This window comes from Megachile rotundata, chromosome 5 (assembly GCF_050947335.1).
Source record: "Megachile rotundata isolate GNS110a chromosome 5, iyMegRotu1, whole genome shotgun sequence".
In the NCBI taxonomy this organism is placed as follows: domain Eukaryota; kingdom Metazoa; phylum Arthropoda; class Insecta; order Hymenoptera; family Megachilidae; genus Megachile; species Megachile rotundata.
In genome coordinates, this window is record NC_134987.1 from 12,353,897 (window position 1) to 12,381,195 (window position 27,299).

The window sequence follows — 27,299 nt, forward strand, 5'->3', positions numbered from 1 at the left end:
GCAAATTTTCAGAGAAATAAATGACTTAACCTTTGTTCGTCGAAAAGCATTGTTTGACATTTTCTATCTACCCTACCTTAATCACATTCTATAAAAAAAGACAATAGTAGTGAATTTTTAGAAGCATTCAATTTTAGAGAATTTCTGAGTCGCAGAAGCTGTGAAAACTTGGCAATCAAAGCAATAATACAATGTACTGTGTAGAACAGAGCACGGATTCAATCCAAAATGAAGTAGCATATAATTCTCAACTTTAATAACTTATCGTTGTGTGAACATAGAATCTTAGATTCATCGATATAGCAACGAAGAACAGTTTGACATTCCTGTCAGTCCCGAAATATCTTTGATCTATAAAAACACAATTTTACGAACATCTTACTCGGTATGTGCAAGTGGGCGTCGAAGTCTTCATTTCCAAATGACTATTTTTGGATCTTAATCATCCGTTTTGTGCACAATGGCTACCAGGATTTACTCCCTCCCTTTTTTTGGTATAAAAAATAATTTATATTTTGTTCGGCTCAAAATATTTATTTATAGAGGTAATAATGTCTAGTATACTTTAAATTATTTTTATGAATTAGAACTTGATAAAATATGTGTGTAGTTTATATTTGTAGGAGATGTACATTATGAAGATATACATTATTATATATTATATTTATTTATTGAAAATAAAGACACTATGAAACATTATATTATTATTTATTTGTATGTGCAATTTAAAATCAAAAAAATACCTATAAGTTTTCTGTTTAATATTCACTCCTCAATGAACAAACTCATTAACAGTGAAACCTCTTTAGTAGATAGTCATGTGACTGTATTTGATAATTCAGGAAACGTTCTGACTCACTTATGTTTTACTCACTTACTTCCTTATCACCATAAACCTATGGTTAACAATTTTGCTCAACTGCATATTTAGTTTCTTGCTAACACATAAATTAGACATTTTAACATTTCTACTATTAATCTATAGTTGATACATTGAGGTCCAAAATTATTCCCAGGCAGAAGACTTTACTGAACATCACTATGGAAATTAACATTAGATCCAGCCTGGTAAATTAACATAAAATTGTCTGCTTTTTTCTAACTTAAAAAAAAATAAGTACGTTTCAAGTACAGTTATTAATATTCACTGAACAATATAATTCTATAACAAAGAATCTTCTCAGTGTGATTCGTGAGTTCTTGCAAAGTGACTCATTTTTGGGGAAACTCGAGGAGTGACATTAACAGGCAAAATTCTCCCGTGAACATAATATCATAAGCAATTTTTCCGAGTGTCCTCATCCCGTCCTCTCTTATCTGATCCATCGTTTGGCAGCTGCGTTGTAAAACGTGGGCGTCCAAGTAACGGTGGTGGTCGTCGGCTGGTGGTTCCCCTCGACGAGGAACAACGATGATGACGAGTCTTGGATCGCGTGTTCCTGGTGGGAGGGATGGTTACGATCTATCGCGCATGCGCGCGACCGTCATTTTGACGAAGCCATGGAGCCGCCGGCGCGCCATACGAACGACGACGGGTCGCGCACTACGAGTAGGGCGCTGGTCGGCTCCGAAACCCCGAAGAACAGAAGGAAGAAGACGAAGAAGACGAGGAGGAGGAAACGGAAGAAAGTGGTAGCAGATTTTACAACGACTTGAATCGAGACGATTCAATTTAGCATCAGCCAGAACACGATCGAGGCGAAGCTTTGCTGAGAAGCCGCGAGGACAGAAATACGAGATCTCGGCCGAAGGAACGAGGTATCGTCGACGAAGCGAACTATAATCAAACGGACAGGATGTCTTCAGCTATCGCTAAAGCCTCCAAGTACACGTACCGCTCCACCGGAGGTGGTACCGCCGATGTCAGCATCGAATACAGCGCCGACCTGAGCGCTCTCTCCAGACTGGAGGTAGGTCTCCAAATCCATCTCTTTTCCTCAAAATATCTCAACCGTATAGTCATCTAGTTTTCAGCTTAATTTCTTAGCTCTACAACTTACTTAGTAATAAGAAAGAGAGGGAACAGGAAGATCGAATAACTCGAGTAACGTTTAATCCACATAAAAATTTCGGGGGTCCGACAAAGGTCGGAACGTCCAACAGCCCGATGACGCAACGCAGAAGAGAAGGAAGACACAAAATGGTCGTTCGGAAAGCAGCAAGTGATCGCCTGGTGAAAAAACAAACGTGAAACGGATAGCAAGTGAACGATTCTCGCGGCGGGGACAGTGCGACAAAGTTCAGTGACCATAAGGGATATTAGTGCCAATCCCCAGGAGGAACGAAAGTGTAGACCGTTCTTTAGCTATCGGATTGCTCGTGTACGAAAATAGTCGTAAATATCGGCCGTAAATGACGATCGTGCCGGGGCCATCAGTGACATCTTCCACGACGTCCACGTACCAAGACCAACGACCTGATATCCCTGGACCATTCTCGGAGCCCCCCATGGAACTAATTCGAAAGCGAGGAAAACGCTAACGTACTCGAGTAAGATTGTTTGTTGATTTGGAGGACCGTTTTGCTGGGACGAATGCACGTTTGTTCCGTTTGAAAACGACCCCGATGGACGGTCGCTGAGAATCCTCCTGTTCCCTCGAGAGGAGCCCGTTTCGGGGGCTATCCGTCTTTCTGAAATACCAAGCTGCCCGCTGCCCGGGTATTTTCGTCGGTCGATTACGTAAAGCACTGACCCTCTCCAACCAGATCCGCGATAAGCTCTAATCCTTTCTTGACTCTCGTTTCAGGACAAAATCCGCCTGCTGCAGGATGACCTGGAGTCTGAGAGAGAACTGCGTCAGAGGGTGAGTTACGCTTCTTCCTTATTTGAGCTCTCAGAGAGGGAAGAACGGTTGCATGATTTCTACGCTTTATCTGCCGGAAGCCTATTAATAGACCTTGCGATAACATCGATTGGCGATTGATACTATTGATACACCGCATCTAGGTTAGAATGAGGGAAATTGATGACTTGTAATTTTATGGGGTACTATTTTGGGATACTATTGGATAAAGTGTTTGAGCATTAATAATTTTATTCAGCATTAATCTTTTTCTTTATCATAAGGGTGTGATCTTGCAGTATTTGAACGTACTTCAATAATTCTTGCTACGGTAATAGATTAGTGACCTTTAATTTATTGATACATTTTATTCAAACTTGACAAGTAAAGCCTTTCAGTCAAATTGATAATCTCATCACATTTCATATTACACAGTCGCATCTTTAACATTTTCTTATGACAATTGGTAAAGGAATTGAAAATAATTAGCAACAGAAGAGAATACATCAGTCTAATAATTATTTGAAAATTTATATAATGTATCGTATCAAATTTCTTAACATTGCAAGTCAAATCTTCTTCATCCTCATTTTTACTCAAACAAAATAATGGCCATAGCTGTTTATTAGAAGGGTTAATGATTTCCTTTCCTCCTGAATGTACTTGACGAAAGATACCTATGACTTTTCCCATGTTAAAAAGAAGTAGTAGGTTTAAAAATGAATATCCTCCGGTTTCTAATCTTGGAATACGGAATCTGAAGCGTAGTTGAATTATGTGCAGGGGACGGTGAAATAAAAATACCGAGGCGACGAGAGATAAACATGAATTTCGAGACTTTATGTAATCCGGGCATTGTGAATTTTGAAACTGATACAAAAAAAGCGAGGCTGGCCTGCTCTCCACCATAGAGTGGGGAGCAGTAGGTCGAAATGTCCAGCTCTCGAGTCGCGTCTATTTTTGGGGATGCGCGCCTCTTCAGCGTACGAACTCGCATTCCTCTTTCGTGTTCAGTGTACATGTAACGCATCTGTGTATTAAAAAAACAAAATAATATTAACAGGGAAAAAATGAGAGCATTCGTAGGAGTCCTTTAAAAAAGTGTTCCGATTAAAATTAAACCAATAGGAATTAATTTTTATTTTTGTACGAATTATAATTTGGATTGCACGGGCTTTAACGAGGTTTTGATTGAGACGACGGAAATTCGTTTAAATAACGTTCATTGATCGATCAAATCGTTTTTGAGAGTGAAATTTATGTGATACGTGACTTGAACCGGTGCCAGCATCTTCTCCGTGCTTTGGAAAAGCAGGAACATGGAAATTATGTTCGCGTTAAATACGTATCAAGTGGAAAGATGACTCACAAAAAGAAAATGTACTCTTGTTATGTAACATTACAAATGTCTGCTTGTATGGCGTTTATATTGTCGACATTACTACTTGATATTCTTAGTACATGTGAAGAGAATCTTCTGCTGAAAATATTTGCTTCAATTTAGAAAATAAAAAATAAAATTTTCATTTGAAAGCTTAAAGTTAATACATAATTAATAGCCTTGAAATTAATACACAAATTTTAATCATTAACTATTACACAAAGAAAAAGATACAAATAAGGGTTCTTAGTAATTATGAAAGCAATTTTTGGTACTAAAAGTTTGTTCAAAATTCAATCTTCGTATGAGTCATCTTACGTGTCATAAATCGTATTTGAACATACTCATGCATTTTACAATAATTATTCATTTAATCTTTTTATCTTTATTACTCCTTAGTACATAAAAAGCTTGTTATTCGGTTAGTCAACTTTCTGTGAATGATACAGTGAACTCTCGTTATATTGCCACAGTCGAATGTGTAACTATAGAAAATTTTTAAAACTTCATAATACATTCATGGAACGTTCATGTTGCTCACAAAAGAAAACGCTAATTATTAACAAATAATTTTATTTTTAACTTGATTTCGTAAAAAAAAATTTTGCCTTCAAATATACCAACACAATATTTTTATCAAAAATTGCTCACATTCTTTTCACCTCTTTTATGTATCTTTTTCTAATCAAAAGGTCACTGGACTAATAGGTTAAAATTAAAATTCAATGGGATCAAACCAGTGGATTTGAGTCATACAAAGTTGGATGTGGACAATGAGAGAGACTTCCTTAAAACGAACAGTTATGGCGATGTCACGAGTCTCTCTTTTCTCGATAAACGCTTCGTTTGTAATATGAATAAAGCTCCCGATATAGAGTCGGTCTGTCCGGAATTAGATCGTTCTATTCGCGGTCCGAAGAAACCTGACGTCAAGCTTGCACCGAGCTGTTCGCGTCGTTCCTTCAGGCCTCTTTCCAAAACAATGCCGCGTCTCGATTACACTCGAATCGTATCAACATGCTCCGACAATATCGTTTAATACAACTGTCACAAAGTAGTGCATTCAGAAGCACATGTTGTGAAATATTATTAGGTACAATTTTCTTTTATCCACTCCTTTTTTCGTTCTTTCTGCATTTTTATCACTTTTCTCCCTTTTTCGGTTGTTTAAGATTTGTTTAAGGTTTGTTTAAGATAGCAAAGTTTAAATTTTATATTAATAACAAGGTTTGACATAAAAGTTAATTAGCTACTGTTTTCAATTTTGTATATAATAATTTTTATTCTCTTATAATCTTATAGTATTACACAAATTATTATACTAACCTTTTCTGATACTGTAATGCATTTCATGAATCCATTTTGTTTCTCAGTTTTAATATTTTAAATACGACCTCGTTTCTGAGACGGTCACTTTAGGAATAAGAGCTAATAATAATAATGTTACATGTAATGATGTTTTTATAAATAAATTTATTACAATTTTGTTAATTATTTTTGCAGATCGAACGCGAGCGCGCTGATTTGAGCGTGCAAGTCATCCAACTATCCGAACGTCTCGAAGAGGCGGAGGGTGGCGCCGAATCTCAAGTAAGCCTAACAATTTATCGATTCAATAATTTACCAGCAATTTTAAGTAAATTATCTAAAGAAACTTTTTAAGTAAATTATTATGTAAAATAATAACGAAACTAATCGAGTATTTGAACGAATATTCGCAGTTTGAGATCAACAAAAAGAGGGACACGGAACTGGCCAAGCTGCGCAAACTACTCGAAGATGTTCATCTCGAGAGCGAGGAAACCGCGCATCTTCTGCGCAAGAAACACCAGGAAGTCGTTGTTGACTTCCAGGATCAAATCGACCAACTTTCAAAAGCCCGTGCAAGGTTAGTCGAATCACTTTTTTATTAATATTTCGTGATCTTCAATGACTACCTTTCTTGAAGATGCGAACATTTCTACTATTTGAGGAATTATTGTTAATACTATAATTCTCATTGTAAGATGAAATGAATAGAAAATTAGTAGTGATAAATTCTTCAGATTACGGGATTCTACATTTTTTAGTAAAATTTTGAAACAAGATAATATTTTATTATTCTATGATATTTTTAAATTCATGTAGTCTTTTAGTATTTTATCAAATTTTTAAATATTGCACAACCAACTTGTTTAAATTAATATTTCTACATTTTTAAATTCACTAAACTTCAACTGCACAATTTTCCAAATTTCTACATTTTTATCGTCTTAACTTTTCAAGTTCTTAGAAGGAATTCCAAATTTTCAAATTTAGAATCTCTGCAATTGCAAATTTCTAAATTCACAATCTCTCCAATTTCAATTTTTTAAATTTGTGATTTGTCAAATTTCAAATTTCCCACATTTCTACATTCTTAAATACACAATCTCTTAAATTCCAAACTTCTCACATATTAACACTCCCAAATTCTCAAATCTCCACATTTCTCTTAATCTATTTAATCTGATAACAGAAATTACGACGACTGTACCGCAGCAAGCGGGATGACAAAGTCAGATATTTATTGGCACATACAAAGAAAAGAATGCTTTTTTTTACATGGTACAATGAATGGCACTGTTTGATTTCATTTAATATTATCAACATTTCATTTAATTATTTAATGCTGCCAGTCCAAATCAATTTCAACTCCAATTTTTTAAACGCAGTTTCTATTTATCAAATTCCTAATAACAAACCAAATTCCAAGAAATTCTATCAATTACCTAATAAGAAAAGAATATATCTGAAGCTCCCTACATGAATCTTAAAGTTCGAATTCATCGAGATATAAATTCCCGAGCGAATCATCGACGTGTTTCGTGTCAGCCCTTCGTTAGCCCGTTTCCAAACGACATTAAATTCCAGCAGCGAACGGAAACACGATAACATTCTGTCTGGCCGAAACCAAACAGCCGTCGAATTCGGTGCGAGATATTCGATCTGTAACATCGGAATCGGGAACACCAATAAACCGAGGTTTAATTATACACACCTGTGAAAATAAAATCGTACGCGATCCACCTCTTTGAGGTCAAAGCGCGCGAGCATCGGGGTTCGTCAATAAACAGTTCGCCGGAAGTTCGAAGTTCGTCCCTCCCGGTGCCAAAAACGCGTGGAAAAATATGACACGGGAGAAGAAACGCGGATGAATCATTGTCGTTTCGTTAATTATAGCGAGCATCACGCGGAACGAAAGTGTATTCGAAAATTGCGGGAATTATGCTCGCGGACGATATTGGCCCGCGGCCAAACAACGAACTTACTCGCACCTGAAATACACGTAAACTCGTTCCTCCGGCTTTTCTAAACATAACCGCGTCCTTTTCGACGTCCCGGCGCCCCGACGCGGTCTACAAGGACGCCTCCGTTTCGAAAATTCACCCAGCTGTCATCTAGACGCCGCCTGTTACTCAAATTGATGCCATTCAAACTAATTTTAAGATTTAATGGACCGATTTTCGACGCTATGAAGTTGCGTTCATTTTGTACATAATCGATGTGATTTATGAACTTGTAGATTTTGAACAGCTGTGATTTATGAGCTTTGGGTTTTTGAACTTTGAGATGTATTGATAATTATGTGGGATTGACGTAAATGAGGAGCGTAGTATTATTGACCTGTACTACTGAGATTTTCCTAGTACATCGAGAAGCCAAATAATGTGTTACATAACGAGTTATTTATTTTTAATTAGGTTATGTAAGAAAGTATAGAGAATTGAGTATACAACGGGTTATTTATAACGAAATTTTGTGGATGTACAGCTGGGTGCAGTGTAGATTTTTGGAGAGGAAGTAGAATATTTCAATTTTTGATTTTGGTCGATTATGTAAGCTTGTAGAGTTTCTACACCTGAGTTTTTACAGTTTACTATCTTTTTAAATGCAGAATTTGATCTGCTAGAAATAAGTAGATGTCTGATCATCAAAGCTAGTCTGACCACTGTCTGTATCCCCTTTCTTCTTCCGCGACCATAACCTCAATTACATAACCTAACAAAAATTTCGAAGTATTTGAATATAAAGAAACTTTATGATAAAACTATCTAAAGACCAACCAATTTAATAAATCACTTAATTATTAGTTCAAATAAATATTTAAATTCTTGTTTCACTTTAAATATATATTTAAAAATATTAGATTAATTGTACAGTTATTAGACTAATTGTACAGAGTCTCTCAGAAAGACAGAATTATTGTGCAGTATTTTTGATTGAAAAAATAAGAATATAATCTCGTAGAGATGGTGAAGCAAAATGGTTGTCTTGTATCGTTTTAAGAGAATGTTTATAGTTGATTCTGTGTATAGGAGATCAAGAATCTGGGCTGAAATCGAAACCCAAGGGATTCCGTTCTAAATATGCTTTCCAGCAAAAATAATTGCGACATTTGTGTGTCAACAACGTCGAGACTCGACAGTTAATTGCCTCTTAATACTTCAGCCATCGAAATAGTACGTTCTCGATGCCATTAACATACCTTGGGAAATAATAGATGAAGCAAGGTTGGAAAATGCTGGCTCTCGATATTTTCGTAGACAATTTTAAAAATACGTTCCTCAACATTTCTCTTATAAACCACAAAGAAAGGAGTCACTGACGGGAAATAGCGACAATTTAAATTTAACTTTATTGGAATTTATATATTCATTCTTAATTTTCTTGTTAGAGCGAAACGAATTTCTAATTTAAAAATTATTTTAATTTTCTGGATCTTAAAATTGTCTGATGATCCACAATTTTTAAATATTTGATATCATTTTCATGGTCTGCATATTACTAATTGTACTATTAAAATTGTACTATTATGATCACATAGTTATACGTAAAGAATAGAAGATTTTAGTTATAAAGGATTGTGGTGAACTATTACAGTAGATCTTCGTTATATTGCCACATGTTGTACTGCAAGAGCAAACTAATTTTGAAAATACAAATATGATGAACTTCTTACATAATATTCACCTTAAATTTAATTAAAGTATTGTAGAGGTTTTTGTAAATCTCCAAGCAATATACTAAATCGAAGATGATAGTAGTATGTGTGCAAGTTTATCAACATTAGTAATATAACAAGATTCTACTGTAGCTGATTTAAAAACAAAAATGAATTCTTAGAAAATTCTTTAGGGAACCAAAGAAGAATTTATGACATTACTAGAGGGATGTAGGAAATTTTTAAAGGCGTACATGGTACATAGAAAAATCTGTGAAGCTTATACAGGAAAATTTGTAGGAAACCTCCAAAATGGGTTCAAGAAAAGGATTTCAAGAATTGAAAGAAATTAATAGGGAAAGCTAGGAATATTCTACAAAATAGAACATGCAACCTTTCTCGAGTGCAATATAGAGAGATCCAAAGAATAATCCAAAGGAGCCTAAACTTCTAAATTTCTACGTCTTCAAATTTTCAAATTTCCTATGTTTACTCTTAAATTTCAAAATTTCTATACTCCCAAATTTCTAAGTTTGTAAATTCCTAAATCCCCAAGTTTGCAAATTCTCAAATTCCCAAATTCCTAAATCTTGAAACTTGCAATTTCGTAACATATGAGGTCATTGTACGTTAATTTCCCTAATTTCTAGGAAGATCCTAAAAAAGTTCTACAAAAATTCTGTAACAACCCTCACATCCCCTAAATTCTCTTTTCCTAAATTTTACATAAAAAAGAATTGCTGAAGAATCTAATAATACATTTCTATCTTCCTACTTTACAAATAAAATAAAATCGAATACCTCATCCTCTGCTTAATCTCTCATCAAAGTATGAGCCCCAACTTCACATCAAAATCCCAGTCATAAAATCAAAAAAATTATGGATCAAAATTAATCCCATGTCCGCTAAGCGAGTATTAATTACGTCGACAAAAAAAGATGAAACAAGAATCCGAAGAACTTAAATACTCAGCAGGAAGAAGTTTCCACCTGTTGGCGCAAAGAGGGTGTCAAAACCTTCTCTAAAATAGCGCTGTCCCATCTCTCAAGCTACTTTCTGCTCGCTTCTTTTACTACCCATCTTCCATCACCTTCTTTTAACTCGATCGTTGGCATATTTTCTCTCTGTATCTCTTTTATATTTTTCATCGTCCAAGTGCTTTCTAACTTTCTTCGTCTCATAAATTTGCTTAACGTAATCCTTACACGATTCTCGCTTTTATCGTGTTCTTTCGTTCTCCATTTTCACACTTGTTCTTTATTTTTATTTTAGCTTCTTCGATTTTTTTGGTTCATTCCATTTTTACGGAATCAAATACAACTTTTCATTCATGACTTTCTTGCTTTTAGGCTATTCATTCCTGTTTCTTGGATTTTTGAAATTTTGGAAGGAAACATTTTTTAATTTAGAAATTTCGAATTCGACAGGTTTCATAAAATTTCAAAAATTACAAAAGTTACAAAAATTACAAAAAATTACAACAATGACAAAAACTATAAAATTTCAAAATTTTCAAATTTGTAAGTCTTTAAATTTTAATTCTATAAATTTCCAAGGTTTCAAATTCAAAAATTTTCTTATTATCATATACAGCGTCCCAATTTTTCGAATTTCAGAATTCTTAAATCCTCAAATTTTCAAACTCTTATATCCCCAAATTTCTAAACTTCCATATTTGCAATTTCCCTAATTTTCAAGTTCCCAAATTCCTAAATCCCCAAATTTTCAAACTCTCAAACTCTCACGTTTCCAAATTTCTAAATTTCCATATTCACAGTTTCCCAAATTCTCAAATTCCAGAATTCCCAAATCCCTAAATTCTCAAATTCCAGAATTCCCAAATCCCCAAATTCTCAAACTCTCAAACTCCCAACTTTCTGAATTCTCAAACTCTCAAACTGCCAAAATTTCCAAATCTCCCCATTCCTCAAATCTCCAAATCTCCAAATTCTTTCTTTCGAAATCTCACCCCCTCACCTCTCTCCCTCCACCCCCTCTCTCTCTCTCTCTCTTTCCCCTTCTTCTTTTTCCTCATTTTTAATTTCCCTCTCTTTTCTTCCCTCCCCTCCTCATTTTTAATTTCTCCCTCTTCCTCGTTTTTATTTTCTCTCCACCTCCCCCTCCTTCCTTTTCATCCACCATCTCTTCTCGTTTTTATTCCTCACCTCCCTCTCTCTCTCGTTTTTATTCTCTCTGTCTCTTCCCCCACGAGAAACTTTGCTCGCACGTCCACCGTTCAGCTTATGACTATTTTTAACTACGCGAGTAGCGCGGCAATCCGCAACCCTGCGTTGCCGCGCCATATTAGTACAGGCGACCAGCCCGAATCCCCACTATCCTCGGAATCGGCCGACACCTTACACCCTCTATGTTACGTGTAGGTGGATCATCGATATCGTAGAGACTCGATCATACGTCTTCTCGTTTCGTGGCCAAGGGTGGCTACATCGAAGGACACTTCTCAAACCTGAATGATCGGCTGCTCCACTTCGAATGATATAATTGATGATTTTGTAGCTATGTCTAAGATATTCGTGTCACGTTCAATAGCTAGGGTATATTATGGTATATTTTTATAACTACGGCTGTGTGTGAAGGTTATTTACATATACATATTACATATTACATATTACATATAAGATTCAGAGTCTTTCGTGTATGAAAAGGTTTAGAATTATTCATAGCAAGGTTTAGAATTGTTCATGTATAGGAAGGTTTAGAAACTTTATGAACATATATGTATTATGTTAATTAGTCAGTAACTCAATTGCTTGGTCACAATTATTATGTCACTTCAATTGATTATGTTCATCAATTAGAATTGTTTATATGTAAGGTTTAGAATTATTCACATACAGGAGGATTCAGAACCTTTATGAACATATATCATGTCAATAACTCAATAACTCAATACCTCAATTACTTAGTGACAGTTATATCACGTCAGTTGGTTATACTCAACATTCAACCTAAGTGGCCTACAACATCATAAGTCCTTGAGGACCACCATTAACACTTATATGGTATCACACATATGACGCACGTTACACTTCACACACGACAAATCTAAATTATATATACAACACGATTGTGTCTGATGTTTGGTACAAATTATAAATTACATAATCAAGAATCTCTAAATCCAAAATATACCTGACATCTCAAATTTCTATATTTGTTTTAACATTGCAAGGATAATTAGTCAGCTCTGACTGATGCAACTGTTGGGAAATTTATAGGTTATGGGATTAAATAGTAGTTATGAAAAAGTACTTATACTTTCATGTATTAACCACTTGTTAGATATTTGACTGGTTATACTTTTCCTTATTATTTGAACAAAATTAAATATTATTGTTGAATGCAAATAAAATGAGCAATGAAGATTTTAACTGAGACCATACGTCAACAGATAAAGGTTAATATACATTTTTGTCTAATTTGAATTACAGATGATTTCAATTATATTTGAATTACAAGCAATGTTAGAGTTGGTTCACTTGATAATCACATAAACAATTATCTTTAAACAGTTCATTAGTAGAAATATCGAACAGAAATATTTAAAAAATTGAAAGCAAAGAAAGGTAGTCATTGAAAAAACAAGATTAAACCTGAAAGAAGTCTTTCTAAAAGTAGTAAGGTATGATGTTAAATTTTCAGAGCTGACAAGGAAAAATCGAAATTCCAACAAGAAGTATACGAACTCCTCGCTCAACTGGACAGTGTCACCAAAGAAAAGTTGATGTCCATAAAGACCGTAGAGAAGCTGGAGATACATGTAGCTGAGCTTAACGTGAAAATCGAAGAACTGAACCGCACCATCGTCGATATCACCAGCCACAAAACCAGGCTGTCGCAGGAGAATATCGAACTTACAAAGGAAGTGCAGGACCTGAAGGTATGCAACTATTTCTGTAATAATATAAACTAAATAGAACTTTATTTATATTTATACAAATTAAAAATAACTGTGTCTATAATAATACAAAGTATACAGAATCATGTCTATAATAATACAAACTAAATAGAACCATGTTTGTAATAATACAAAACCAAGTTAATTGTCACACCTCAAGTTCATATTTTTATTTACATACATTTGTTTTTTACATATAAAAAATAAAAAAGAAATGAGTAATTTGATGCAATTATTTTATTTTTGTACTAATTTGTTATCTTGTAAATGTTACAGGTCAACATCGAGAACGTTGTTTACCTGAAGACCCAGATCGCAGGTCAGCTCGAGGATGCTCGCCGTCGTCTCGAAGATGAAGAACGCCGTCGTTCATTGGTCGAAGCTTCCTTACATCAGGTATAACTCCTTGAAAATGTCTAAATTTCGATAAAATATTTAAGAAAGAAACTGTATTTCTCTAAATACAGAAACTGCATTTTAAAAGTATACAAAAAGTATAGAACACCAGTTCTGATATCCGTGACATTTTAGTTTAGCACGTGGCGCCTTTTGTGTTTCATCATTGAATAAAATTTCTAATTAATCAACAGGTGGAAACGGAACTGGAATCCGTTCGCATTCAACTGGAAGAAGAATCCGAAGCTCGTTTGGACATTGAACGCCAATTGGTCAAGGCCAATGGCGAAGTACAAGTTTGGAGATCGAAATACGAAACTGAAGCCAACGCTCGCGCTGAAGAGGTAAAATCTTAATCAGATTCGTCATAATACTATTTATAAATATTTCTTTCATCAAATTTAATTGTGAACAAAATGGACTAGCAATAACATAATTTTAATTGTAATATAGGTCGAAGAATTGCGTCGTAAATATGGAGCTCGTATCCAGGAACAAGAAGAGCAAATCGAAACCCTGCTCGTGAAGATTAACAACCTTGAAAAACAGAAGTCTCGCCTGCAATCTGAAGTGGAAGTCTTGATCATTGACTTGGAAAAGGTAATACTTCAATACCTCTACTATTTTAAGATCATTGTACACAATATTAACATTCATTCATAATAACATACATTTCTTTTAATAATTTCGAGGAGCATTCTCAATGGTAAGACCATTCAATCGACAAGGTTGTTCAATATTTCTTCCCTTTAATTATTAATTATTTTGTACTTCAGGCTAATGGAACAGCTCGGGAACTCCAAAAACGCGTGGAACAATTGGAGAAGATCAATATCGAACTTAAGTCTCGTTTGGATGAATCAATGGCGATGTACGAACAAAGCCAACGTGATCTCCGCAACAAACAACAGGAACTCCAACGCACCAATGCTGAACTCGATAAGACTCGTGAGATGAAGGACCAACTGGCTCGTGAGAACAAGAAATTGGCTGGTACGTTGTTACTACAACTTTTTTATTATCGAAGTAAAAGCAGGGTTTCTAGATAGAACAAGATGTCTGCGATATTTGCTTAATTTATGAATACCAACTTATTTATATGGGATGTTTCTATGTCAGAGGATATTAATTTCATTATTCGATTGTTTCAGATGACCTTGGTGACGCCAAGAACCAACTGGCTGACATGAACCGCAGACTGCACGAACTGGAACTGGAACTCCGTCGTCTGGAGAACGAACGCGAAGAACTTGCTGCTGCTTACAAGGAAGCTGAAGCAGTGAGTATTCTAGAAATATTTAACCTGCTATTGAATTGCTCAATCGTCGTTCGAACAAATAATATTTTACCTTGTTTGTGACAATTTTTTTTAATCCTCTACAATTTCATTTAGACGTTGGAGAAAATTATAGAGAAAAACTGTGAATATAGTTATCAAAACATTTATTGAAATATTTTTACTTTCTGCAAATGCAAAGTTTACTTCAATATTTTTATTCTCTTCAAAGTTCCATAAGAAAACATTACATGACAGAACCTTCTTGTGAAGAGCTTTAATTAATATTTAACTAGTAATTGTATACTTATGAACCAGTCTAAAATATTCAAGTTATCAAACAATTCTACAGTATCCTAATACTGAATTGAAGAATATCTTCTATCTTCATAAACACTTTTAAAAAGACACAATTCTGAAGGAACGTAGATCTACTTAAGTACGATGATAGTACATCTGTAGAATTTTTATTTTATTTTCATTCTACCCACGTATTCCTGAATGATTTCTTTAAAAATGTGAATCGATTATAGGGTCGCAAGATTGAAGAACAACGTTCTCAGAGATTGTCTGCTGAATTAACTCAACTCCGCCATGACTACGAACGTCGTTTGACTGAGAAGGATGAAGAAATTGAAGCCATCCGGTAAGTACCATTATTTTTATTTACAACAGTAGATCTGTTACAATTTTTCTTACAATAATTTAATTTGGTATATTATGGACGTAACATAAATTCATTGCAAAAGAAGAAACTTTGCATTCCATTTCTTCTCACCTGGTTCACTATGATATTTTTGATAGAAACAGAAAATTTCATGCTGAAAGAGAAATTCTGTGAATTTTTGTTACGACACAATAGTTACACAAACTTGCAATTTTTATTTGCATAACATTTCTTTTTTTCATACTTTGCTTTAAATACGTTAAGTGTATACGTATACGTTAGTGCTATTAATATTTTGTTTAATAAGTTGTTTTTTTAGCCAACATTACAGTTTCCAGGTGATACTTAATGAAGTATACTAACAATTCCATATATTCAAATACTCAAAGCAATTCTATTTTTTATTGACTTCTTGCAAATTTTTAAAAGTTTTCATCAGTAATATGTTAATCTAAAAACTTTTATTATTGAAAGGTGAAAGCCAAGTATATTTTTAAATGGTATGCTTCAGGTATATTATATAATATTTGTTACTGATTATTAATCAATAGTCTGATGCATAAATGATCTGTTGTGTTATTTATACTGTGCCGTAACACTTGGCACCATTTTTCACATTGGTGCTCTAAGGTGCAGCGTAGACATTTTAAAGGTGAAGGATAAGAAGTGAAATTTAGAACAAATATTCTTCCTTCTACCCTTACCAATAATCCAACGAAAACACTGTAAGAAAACTTTTATTTGTTTTCAATTTCGAACAGAGGAAACCGTAGATTTATCGTTGAGGAAGTAGACTTCTGTTTTCGTACATAAGAGACAAAATTGAACGAAAATGGTAGGAAACTTGTACATTCGCCCTTAGTACACTCAAACTTACTTGGTACACTAAGTAAACGAACTTCAAACTTAACACTAAAGTTAACACTAATGTTAATGATCTCAACTCTAAACAAGCATTAAAATATTTTACGTACACTGAGTTTAAAGAAAGGGTAAAATTTAATAAATAAAGCAGCGTATTATCGTTCATCTTGATGATAATTAACATTTATACAAAAATACCCTAATATAAATAAATAAGAATACAAATAAGAATTAATAGGAATATAATTTGAAAAGTGAACAAATTTACTGGTCATCGTTTTGGCAAATTTAATTCTTCCAACTAATAGTTAAACTAATAGTAAATAGATTATTCTCAGAGCAAATATGTATCTGAAAAAAATATCGATACAGAGCACGAATTTTTATCTACCGACGCAGTCTATTGTATTTCCGGTACAACCACCGCGATGTACAACTATTAATAACCCAAGGTTAGCATTGTCAGCGATCAGTCAAATAGATTAATCACGGTGGGTGTCTTTAGACAGTTCAGACGATCAAAGGAATCGCCTGACTTGATTTATTTATTTATTTATACACATAACTGTAAATACACAAAATGTGCTGGGTGCCAACGTCGAAGCGTCATTGAGTGACGGTCAAGTACAATGGCTTTTTTATGGATTGGATAATTTTAGATGTTCGGTACATAGATCGTGTTATTGTGAATGAAGAACAAGAATAGAACGAGGAATTGGTTCGAAGAAGAATGTGGAAGATAAAGAGGAAGTTGATGATATGTTTTCTTCTGCAAAAGGAAATTGATATGAAATATAAAATACATCTGATGATGTATATTTGATCAGCATAAAATTTCGATTTAATGGTGGATGAAGAAGAATTTGATGAAAAGATTCAATTAAGAAGATGTGAGATAATGAGATATGAAAGGGTGTGGAATTTAAATTGTAAAAGTCAGAGATATTTTCCTAATTCCTAAGCTTTCCAATTTTTCAATTTTCCATTTCTCTAATTTTCTAATTTTTTAATTTCCCAATTTCGCTACTTTTCAATTTTCCAATTTTCCATTTCTTTATTTTCTCTTTTTTCAATTTTTTTATTTTTCTATTTTCACGCTTTCCAATTTTTCAATTTTTCAATTCTTCATTTCTTCAAATTTTCAATTTTTGAATGTTTCAATTCTTCAATTTTTCGATTTTTCGATTTTTCAATTTTTCAATTTTTTAATTTTTCAATTTTTCCATTTTTCAATTTTTTAATTTTTCCATTTTTTAATATTACAATTTTTCAATTTTTCAATTCTCCAATTTTTCAATTGTTCATTTCTTCAATTGTTCTTCCAAAATTTTTCTTTCACTCTACTTCAAATATATTACATATTTCTAAAACACTAACCTTGCAGATTCTCAAATTTTTCACTATGAACTTCTCGAGCTTCATAATTCAATAAATATCCCATATTTCCAAATCATCAAATCTATTTCACTTCCATTTTGATGAACTTACTTTTGATTACATTCAATATATCATACAATGTATGATAAATCAATCCTATAAAACACAAGTAATCATGTACTTAAAAATTATTTCATCGTTCAACTGAAAACCTTCGACTTTGAAAAACAAACAAGATAACCAATCAATATTTCGCACCAACTGGATTAATTTCGTCCCGATATGACTCACCGGCACTTTTTGGATCACGTAGGAGTGATACTTATTCAGTGCGCAACCCTTCTATTAATAAACGTCGTTCAAAACCGATTAGTCGCGATCCAATTATTACTGGCAGGTGCTGATTGGCCGGCCTCAATGTGGCAATCGTAAGAAAAACCTACAAAAGATAGCACCGCTCGCGGTCGGCCCAATTTTTCTCGACCATTTCAAGTGTCACCTCTGATCATCTAACTATGAAATATCCGTGAGTAAAATCCGACGAATACTCCCCCAAACCCCTGTATCTAACACTCTGTTCAACAATCCCTAAAAACGTAACAGAATACTCAGTGCCTAATTTCTATTCAAGGTAAAAGTTGGATGAATTAACTATACCCACATACCCGAACCAATCCAGTAAGCTGATCAATATTAATCGATCAATAAACAAAAAGCGAGGAGTAAAAAGGTGTCAGTGATTTAAACTTGCAATAAATTTTATCGTAAAATATTTGCAACGAGATCATTTGGATGAAAAGTGGAAGAAAGTTCGAATTGTTAAATTGAGACAAAGATCCACATCGAGTGAAGTTCAGCAAATATGGCAGGGTACACACCGCCCATGTACATACCCCCGGAGCCTAAATGGAAGCACTGGCCCACCTACATCTACGACCGGAACTACAGCGCTGGGATAAATTATTATCAGCCGATGCTCGAATACCTAGATCGTAGAGACAAGTCGTCGAGGGATTATCGAGGTTCGAGATCGGAGCCACCGGAGTTACCGTGGTCCGATGGCAGGGTTCTATGGGAGGACAAACCCGTGGAACCCTATTCCAGACACGAGCTGATCAAACGAGCGATCGACGCGGAAGACGAGGCCAGGGAACACCTGTCTCACTTCAAGGTACGAAGCTGCAAACAGCGAAAGCTGACCCGAAGCGAGTAGAAAAGCGTTCCGTGACTCGACGACTGTCTGACCTTTCGAGTTTCTAAATTTGGAGTGGACCTAGCTCGGTGTCAAATGCCGCGGAGCTTCGTCAATTGATGCGAATGCGACTAGGGAATTCCTGCGGGGGAAAGTCACGGTCTCGGTTAACTTTTGGTGTTAAGGTGGCGGTGGGAGTCGGTGGTGGAGGTCTCTGTTTTTCGAATCGGGGGTTTTGTTAGATAGAAGGTTTTTTATAGTAATTTTACTATAGGAATTATAGTAATTGTACTGTAGTATAGTGACTCTACTATACCAATCGTAATAACTTTACTATACCAACCATAATAACTCAACTATACTAATTATAATAATTCTACTATCGTAGTATATTAGTACCAGCACTATGGTAGTTACAGAAGTTATTCTAAGATGGCCGCTGTCACATATTCACAATTTTGACTCAACCTTTCGCTACCTTGTCTGTTATTTTCTTCACCGTATCTTCACCTATTCTATCGAATGCTAATACAATATAAAATTAAAAATCTCACAGCGTATATTAAGTGACATTCACAAATATGACTCAGTAATGTCCACAAGTATAAAAAAGTATACATGAAATTGCAAGAATTTGAACGCACAAAATCTACAGCCATCAAAGTGTTGAAGTAGAACCTAACCTATCATATACTCGTATCGCAAGTTGAAGACAAATGTAAAATACATCTTCACGAAGTTATACTCATAATGTTAAGACAAACTATTTAAAGTATTAACTTCGTCATAATGGATAACATATGTACATTGTGTCTACATACACAAATCAATGTTTGTTAAAAGCTGGACTTATACTACTGTGATTCTCGACGTCTCAAATGACTGACATATTGACTACTACATTAAAAATATTAACTCGTGGTAGTTCACAATGATTTTCAAGATGTGGACTAAAGTCTGTAAAATTTTAAGAAATTCAGAAAAAGAAGCTTGTTTTTGTAAATCATCAACAGGTGGTTTGAAAACAAAAAATTTTCAGAAAAACCTTTCAAAGTTTCTAAAATAAAATCATAGAATTTTGTTCAGATAAACAGAACCACAAAAAATGACAAATTTTTGTCATAAAATATTATCTATAATTTTCATAATATTTAATCATATCTTTCATTAATAACTTCAAGTATCTGATATGAATATTCCTAATTAAAAAAGTTAAAGTTACTAATAATATGAATGATGTATACTTATAGGAATTCAAACCTCTACATACAGATATGTGGATGATGTGGTAGTCAGTGTGTAAATACGTATTGTCAGCATTGTTGATGTTAATTGACAAGTCGTGTTTGCCTCTCGCGTCAACAACTCATATTTATAAATATTACATTCAGTTTCGAGTTACTGTTCGATGTCCAATCAACGTACGTATACATATATCGATGTTCTGACTATCATTGTTAATACTTTATTAATGTTACGTAAGGAAGTTAAGTATGGTCTTTAAAAATTGCAAAAATGTTTATGAAAGAATTGAAAGTTGGAACTTGAAAATAAACTTAAGGATTTAAAAAATTCTGTAAATTAGATATTTAAGAAAATTTTCAATTTAATGATTAGCTACCACAAGACTTACAAATTTAAAGCTTATAGAATTAAAAAATTTTAAAATTATACGACAAAAAAATTTGAACATCAGATTCTAAAATTTGACATTTGATACCTCGGTTATTAAAAACTTTGTAAAGTCATAAATTTCTAAATTTGAAAATTGAAAATCAATATTGAAATATTAATAACAGTGTTGACAATATATATAGATCACAACTGAATATTGCCAATATTATCGGAAGTGTCCCTAAGAAGTGACAATTTCCAAAAATGGCTTACCTAACCATTAATCGCGATAGTCAACTTTGATGATCCACCGTAAATCTCGAACGCAATGAAAATCACATAGCCGTAATAAGAATTCATATTTCCATTCGTTCCAATAACTTCGGTCCTCTGGTTCCGATTGCCGCCCCACTGTCACGAAAGTTTAATTTAAGATCGTCCCGGCGTGCGATTGCCAGCGTTCAGAATCTTCTCTCGCGTAAGATTCGAGGAACGCGCGCAGAAAGCGGAAATCCCTGATCGGCTTATTGTTATTAATACCTCTCGCCAAGTAGCCGTCGACCCCTTCGACGTTTCGGAATCGCCATGAACCGTCCCAAATAAAAATATCGCGGAAGCGAATTCGAATCGTTGGCAGGCGATTATTTGGATCGTTCGTCGAGGAACAAAACCGAAGCAATCGAGAGGGTGTCTGCCAAGTGAGCGTGCGTGTATCAAAAAGAAAAGTCCATCTCTCGAATCCCAGCTGGGAGAAGTTAAGCTCGCAAACCAGTTGGCTCGGATTGGCAGTCGTTCTCGAGTCTCTAGAGAGGTTCGATCTCGAGTGCTACGGTCATTTTCGAGTTCCGAACCGCTGCAGCTAAGTTTAGTCTCAGCTCTGGGATCGCAGAGGGTGTATAGGCACGGCCCGTGAACAGCTTTCTCTCGTTTCGCTCGCGTCTTATCCCCTTCAGGAACTTACGTGTTTTCCCGTGTCCAAAGATAGCGAATCGCTCGGACTTCAGCTTGTCGAAGACAGCGCAAGCCAGCCACGTGACTAGAGAGGTGTTCCCACGAAAACTCGAAGAGATCCGATTGAGACCGTTACCTCTGTTCGTGAAGAGCGCGCGGGCCAGAAGCGAAGCCAGGAACATCCAACGGGAAATGGCCGACATCGATTTCCAGTCGCTCAAGGACGTGCAGAACATGTCGGACGTGCAGGACGCGTACGATCACGGGAGAAGTCTGCGCGGCAAATCGGCCAAGGCGATCGAGTTCTATCTGAGAGCGGAGGCCCTCAAGAATCTGAGCAAGAGTCAGGAACTGGCGGACATCAGGAAGTTCCAGAGAGAGAACCTGTCCGTTTTGTGGGACGGTAGGGAACACCTCCGACTCATGGATGAAAGGACCAGGAATCTGATCGACGAGGACAGATTGACCGCTCCTTTGAACAGCCTGAGCAGAGAGCTGAAAGGATACGAGGAGAAGTCGAGCAACTACTTCCTGAACAAGAGGTACCAACGACTCTTAAGACCCAAACGATTGTACGGATGCCTGGGAATTAGACCCTCTTGATGGACGTGTCCATCCACGGTAGATTTAATGTCGTAGTTACATGTGGGTAAAAAATGTGACACGAAACGATCTAATGATATATGATACCAATAAACGACACAGATTTGATTATACTCGATGAGATTCGGCTGCTTTTGATTCGGGGTCATCGTAGATGTAGAGGAGATCATCGGGACGGGATTCTTTTCATTGATACATCATTGATTCTGGTTAGAGTAGATTTTAAATTCGTACTCTGTAGGTTCGATACCCGCTGGGCATTGCAATCGTCTTTTATGGGAGACGAGCTGCTCCGGGATGGAACGAAGAATGCTGAAATATTGTACATGCTACCTCCCTCCCTTGCAACCTTTCTGTCGTGGTAACAGGAATGGTAATGCCTTTCGATTACTTTGTGGGTAAACTAACTGTGCGTTGGAACGTCTAATGCACGACGGTGGTTCTTCCTTTAATTGGATGATACGTTCTTTTTTTTGATATTACTTAACTGGGTGAGTTTCACCGCTATTCCATCCCTGACTGAATGGGTGAGTCGGAGAATTAGGGAAGCTTTTTTAGGTAGTCATACTCTCCTTCTTTACTGTAGTATGCTTCATTCATTTTGGCTATAGCATATTTTTTTATAGGTTTCAACTTTAGTGCTACGCATTTTTTATTTAGAATAGTTTCGAGACTTGTAACTGCAGAAATATAATAGGTAGTTAATCTAATCAATTTACAGTAAACATGTTTGCTCTCATTTAAATGATTTGAACGATAGATTGGCTGAACATAGACGGTGTAGTGAATCATAATTTACTTGCTATCATAAGAACAATTAAAAATTCAGTTTATTTGAATTTATTGAAAGAACAGATTAAGTTAACCATAACGATATATTTCTTCGGTTCGCCATTCTCTAACTCACCAATTCAATGATCCTTAAACCTTCATGACCAAAGAATGCGCAAATTCCCAATAATGTTGCCTGCCAATTTACTGCAACAAAATAAAAGATACGGTATGTAACTGATCTCTCAAAAATCTTTTAATCGCCTGGAAACGATAATGTGGCTAAAAAATCCAATAAAATGAAGCATTGGAGCGGTATGTTCATACAAAATGAATAAATTAGCAAGCAGACCAGTATCGAGATCGAGCAGCTGAACGCCCGCGTGGTCGAAGCGGAGACGAAGCTGAAGACCGAGGTGCAACGCGTGAAGAAGAAGCTGCAGATCCAGATTACCGAGCTGGAGCTGTCATTGGACGTCGCCAACAAGAACAACATCGATTTGCAGAAGACTATCAAGAAGCAATCGCTCACCTTGACCGTAAGGAATAATCGACTCAATAATTCAATTATAAGCGTGTCGCATTAATTATTCATTGTAAAGGTAACGGTGAAAGTACTCGAAAATCAACACAGAAACTATAAATTTTGTTTATAATTTTCAGGAACTCCAAGCTCACTACGACGAAGTCCAACGCCAACTGCAGGTAACCTTGGATCAACTGGGTATCAGTCAACGACGCTTGCAATCGTTGACAGCCGAACTTGAGGAAGTACGCGGAAACTACGAATCTGTGAGTATTTATCCAAGTACAAATCAGATCTATTTTTACCAGTTTTTTGAAGTATTCAAGTGAATTGATGTTCAAGGAGAAGTAGGCACATTGAACTTTGTTATCAGAATCATCTCTTCAAGATGATGTTGCATTATGTTCATGTTACATTTTGTAATATAAAATGGGAGAATAGGAACCAATCATTTTGACTGGTTGATAGTTTCAGTGTTAAAGATCTGATCTCAATAATAAAACTTCATATTGTTCCTCTTCTGAAAAATACCACGAGTAGACTCGAATCAGTTTGGTTCTCAGGTACAAGTCCATATTTAGATCTGAACTTATTGTTAGAGTCAAAACTACAGTCAGTAAATTAATTGCATTTGTAGTATAATTATTGTAGTTGTTCGCATACTTAGTATATTAACTACATTACAGTCCTATGAACAATATATCACCTTAGTTCCTTTTAGTTAATTTATTTTCGTCCATTAAGGAAGATACACTTGACAAAGTTCGCGTCTACAGTCTTGTTAGCTCAACAACTTCTATATTAATACATAAATACTATTACAAATATATATCAGTATATAAAAATATGTTATTGAATTTTTGAAAGGCCCTGCGTGCGAAGAGAACCGTCGAACAGCAATACGAGGAGTCGGTCAGCCGCATCAACGAGTTGACCACCATCAACGTGAACATCGCCTCATCGAAGGCAAAATTGGAGCAAGAATTGGCTACCCTGGCTGGTGATTACGAGGAAGTTACCAAAGAACTGAGAGTGAGCGACGAGAGATATCAGCGAGTACAGAACGAACTGAAACACACCGTGGAAATCCTTCACGAAGAACAGGAACGCATCGTGAAGATCGAGGCCATCAAGAAGTCACTGGAAATCGAAGTGAAGAACCTATCCGTGCGATTGGAGGAAGTTGAAGCCAACGCTATTGTTGGAGGCAAACGAATCATCAGCAAACTCGAAGCTAGGGTAAGATAACACGCCGCAATATTTAAAAAATTTATTCTCCTTTGAGAATATTGGTTTATGTATAGGAGAAGAGTTGACGTGTAGTTAACTAGGGAAATAATAAGCGGTTGTTTAAGGGTAAGGTTTTGAAAATTCAGGAATTCTCAATTTTAGAAATTTAGTAATTTGAGAACTTGAGAATTGGGAAAATTTGAAAAGTTGGATTTCTTAAAGTTTGGAAATTTGTAAAATTTGGAAATTGAGAATTACTGGAATTAGGAAATTTGGGAGTGTAGGAATGTGAGAATATGGAGATTTGAGAAGGTGAAGATTCGATAATATGGAGATTTGAGAATGTGGAAATTTGAAAATTTAAGAATTTGGAAATTTTGGAAACGTGGAGTTTGGAAAACTTAGAAATTTGAAAATTTGGGAATGTGGAAATTTCAGAATATAGTAATTTAGAAATTTGCAAATAGAAAAATTTGTGGACTTGCGAGTTCAAATTCTCTCAAATTTCTCAAGAATTCAGAAATTTCCCAGCTAATTAAAAATCTTCAAAAATACATCCAAACCATAACTCAGTACAATTACTATTTATAACAGCAACCGTATAAAAGATTCTTCCAAAAAGCTTCCTAAGTAAAAACTACTAAAATCACTTACACCTTCAGAAAAAGACAATATTATTTTGTAACAGATTCGTGATCTGGAGCTGGAGTTGGACGAGGAGAAACGTCGGCACGCGGAGACCGTGAAGATCCTGCGCAAGAAGGAGCGTAACATCAAGGAGGTGATGATCCAGGTCGAGGAGGACTCGAAAAACATTGCTTTGTTGCAAGAATCATTGGACAAGGCGAACCAGAAAGTGAGCATCTACAAGAGGCAGCTGCAAGAACAGGAAGGCATGTCCCAGCAGAGCGTGACCAGGGTTCGCCGATTCCAAAGGGAACTGGAAGCAGCCGAGGACCGTGCTGACACCGCCGAAAGCAACTTGACTTTGATCCGCGCGAAACACCGCAGCTTCGTCACCACCTCCACCGTGCCCGGTTCTCAGGTGTACCTCGTCCAGGAGACGAGGAGTGACCTGTAAAAACAACACCGCCGTCGACACCCCACCCTTTGCCACTTCGAACGCCACCTCGTCGTCTCTAGAAACGTAAGCCCTCCATTTTGTACCTTCATCTACCTCCATCTTATTAACACTTCACCATTGGATTCGTACATGGATGACGCCACAATTTCCATATGAGTCAGACATCTATATTACTCAAAATGTATTCATTTACATTTGCATACAAGTTATCAATATTATTGAAAATTTTTAGATTTTGTAACCGTGGAAATTTAGTTTGGAAACTATGGAATTTTTGTTTTATTGTAAATTTAAGGTTATGTTGCCATATTTGGAAGGTTTTATATGTGCAATAGTGGCAATCTCTTGGTGCCAATATAATGACAACCAACTATATTGTGGATCGTAATGATGTATCATATATTTTGTAAAATTTGAACATTTGTTTTAATTTCTCGTTCTATTATATTTTCAAGGATACATATAATGATACTGTTATTGTAAAGCAAACTTGTGCATAGCGACATAAGCTATAATTGTGGACAATATACAACATACATATAAATAATGAATATGAATATTTGTGTATAAAAAATATGAGAGTATTGCAATTTTCGCAGGTGTAACGAGCAAACGACGAACCAAAGGAAGAGCCTCAACAAATCATCGTAAATTAAAAAACAGGTCGAGAAGAGTTTCCAACGGATCGTCACGAGCGTCGTTTCATAAAATGAAAAAAACAAAGACCGAAATTAAAGGAACGCCACCCTGTTAAAAATCAAACGACAGCGCCCAACGATCCGTCGCAAATTCGAGAGAACTTGACCAACGAATCGCGGTACCCGTCGCAACGAAAAAAAATCCAACGGCAAAGTAACGCGAACATCGAAAACAATCATCGTGTGAACTCGCAACCGTCGTTATTGGATTAAATAAGAAAAATCAATTATGCTATACATACATAATATATATGTTATTTATATCATACATACGTTAAGAATCAAGAGCAATTCGTTGTATCTTCCTTGTATCTATTATGCGAGCACCACGAAGCGTGAGGAGTGAAAATATTGTTAATAAATAAATAATTAAAAGAAAGAACCGGTTATAATAATTTAAAGAACGCGAGACGTGATGATTGTACTCCTTACGCTTCTCCGATCGTACTTGTATTTAAATGGATTAACTTTAATTCTACTTCTATTATTATCTAGATAGGTACTATTGCCCATACACACAACTCTCGCTGTACGACATACACAAATAACCTGTGTCAACGATAATTTAATAAATAAACTGAAACACGTACGTACGAAATCGATGACATCCCCTGGCACACAGGAAGTTAGACTTCTCCCGTGTACACTCGATTGCAAATCTAGTTTCCCTGGGGAAAATGGGGGCCGGATGAGGAACAACACCTGTTATAACTCCTAAACTTTGGCACGCGCTGAGCCCCGTCAACAGTTTCGAAATTAATAAATAATAATGTTTTTCGCAACTACGTGTCTATTTATGTGAACAATTTATTGCGCAGTTTTGGGGAAATGTTTCTTGGAACTAGGTCAAAATATAGTTTACGTACTTTAGAATTGAAGTTCACAATAGAACTGAAGTTTACAATCAAATTGAATAATGAAATCTCATAATGAAAGTGCAGTGACGATTTAATGTGGAAAAGGGATATAAGAGACAATAGCTATTTATTTTGCAACTTGACTT

General features: G+C 35.5%; 2 protein-coding genes and 1 long non-coding RNA gene across 4 annotated transcripts; 2 read left to right on the forward strand and 1 right to left on the reverse strand.

The window, feature by feature from the left end:
• Positions 1 to 691: 691 nt before the first annotated feature.
• Positions 692 to 4,270, reverse strand: LOC143264437 (uncharacterized). Its single transcript, XR_013038154.1, has 2 exons — positions 4,153 to 4,270; positions 692 to 3,813 (listed from the first exon to the last, which is right to left on the reverse strand). It is a non-coding gene; the product is annotated as an uncharacterized LOC143264437 (long non-coding RNA).
• LOC100879334 (paramyosin, long form) lies at positions 1,511 to 26,885 on the forward strand. Of its 2 annotated transcripts, XR_013038151.1 has the most exons (16): positions 1,511 to 1,910; positions 2,748 to 2,804; positions 5,668 to 5,754; positions 5,886 to 6,052; positions 12,792 to 13,029; positions 13,324 to 13,443; positions 13,638 to 13,787; positions 13,897 to 14,043; positions 14,220 to 14,436; positions 14,595 to 14,722; positions 15,253 to 15,365; positions 23,102 to 23,297; positions 23,422 to 23,550; positions 24,152 to 24,523; positions 25,203 to 25,661; positions 26,198 to 26,885. XR_013038151.1 is itself a non-coding variant. In XM_076531544.1 (15 exons), exons 1-15 carry the CDS (start codon positions 1,797 to 1,799, stop codon positions 25,593 to 25,595), a joined length of 2,628 nt encoding a protein of 875 aa, XP_076387659.1. In that variant the 5' UTR covers positions 1,511 to 1,796; the 3' UTR covers positions 25,596 to 25,663. The 2 variants fall into 2 exon arrangements, 1 of the variants encoding a protein (XP_076387659.1); XM_076531544.1 differs by lacking the exon at positions 26,198 to 26,885 and having other exon boundaries at positions 25,203 to 25,663.
• Positions 17,967 to 22,108, forward strand: LOC105662034 (paramyosin, short form). The gene is made up of 3 exons (XM_012281643.2): positions 17,967 to 18,153; positions 18,259 to 18,798; positions 21,415 to 22,108. The coding sequence occupies exons 2-3, from the start codon at positions 18,490 to 18,492 to the stop codon at positions 21,985 to 21,987; spliced, it is 882 nt and encodes a 293-aa protein (XP_012137033.1). The 5' UTR covers positions 17,967 to 18,153; positions 18,259 to 18,489; the 3' UTR covers positions 21,988 to 22,108.
• Positions 26,886 to 27,299: the final 414 nt, after the last annotated feature.

Excerpts from the sequence above, each read along its gene's own strand:
- LOC100879334 (XM_076531544.1), top strand. The coding sequence starts at position 1,797 with ATGTCTTCAGCTATCGCTAAAGCCTCCAAGTACACGTACCGCTCCACC. Across the intron at positions 13,788-13,896 it reads CCAACGCTCGCGCTGAAGAG|GTCGAAGAATTGCGTCGTAA; the intron begins GTAAAATCTTAA and ends ATTGTAATATAG. Across the intron at positions 14,437-14,594 it reads TGAGAACAAGAAATTGGCTG|ATGACCTTGGTGACGCCAAG; the intron begins GTACGTTGTTAC and ends CGATTGTTTCAG.
- LOC105662034 (XM_012281643.2), top strand. The coding sequence starts at position 18,490 with ATGGCAGGGTACACACCGCCCATGTACATACCCCCGGAGCCTAAATGG. Across the intron at positions 18,799-21,414 it reads AACACCTGTCTCACTTCAAG|ATAGCGAATCGCTCGGACTT; the intron begins GTACGAAGCTGC and ends CCGTGTCCAAAG.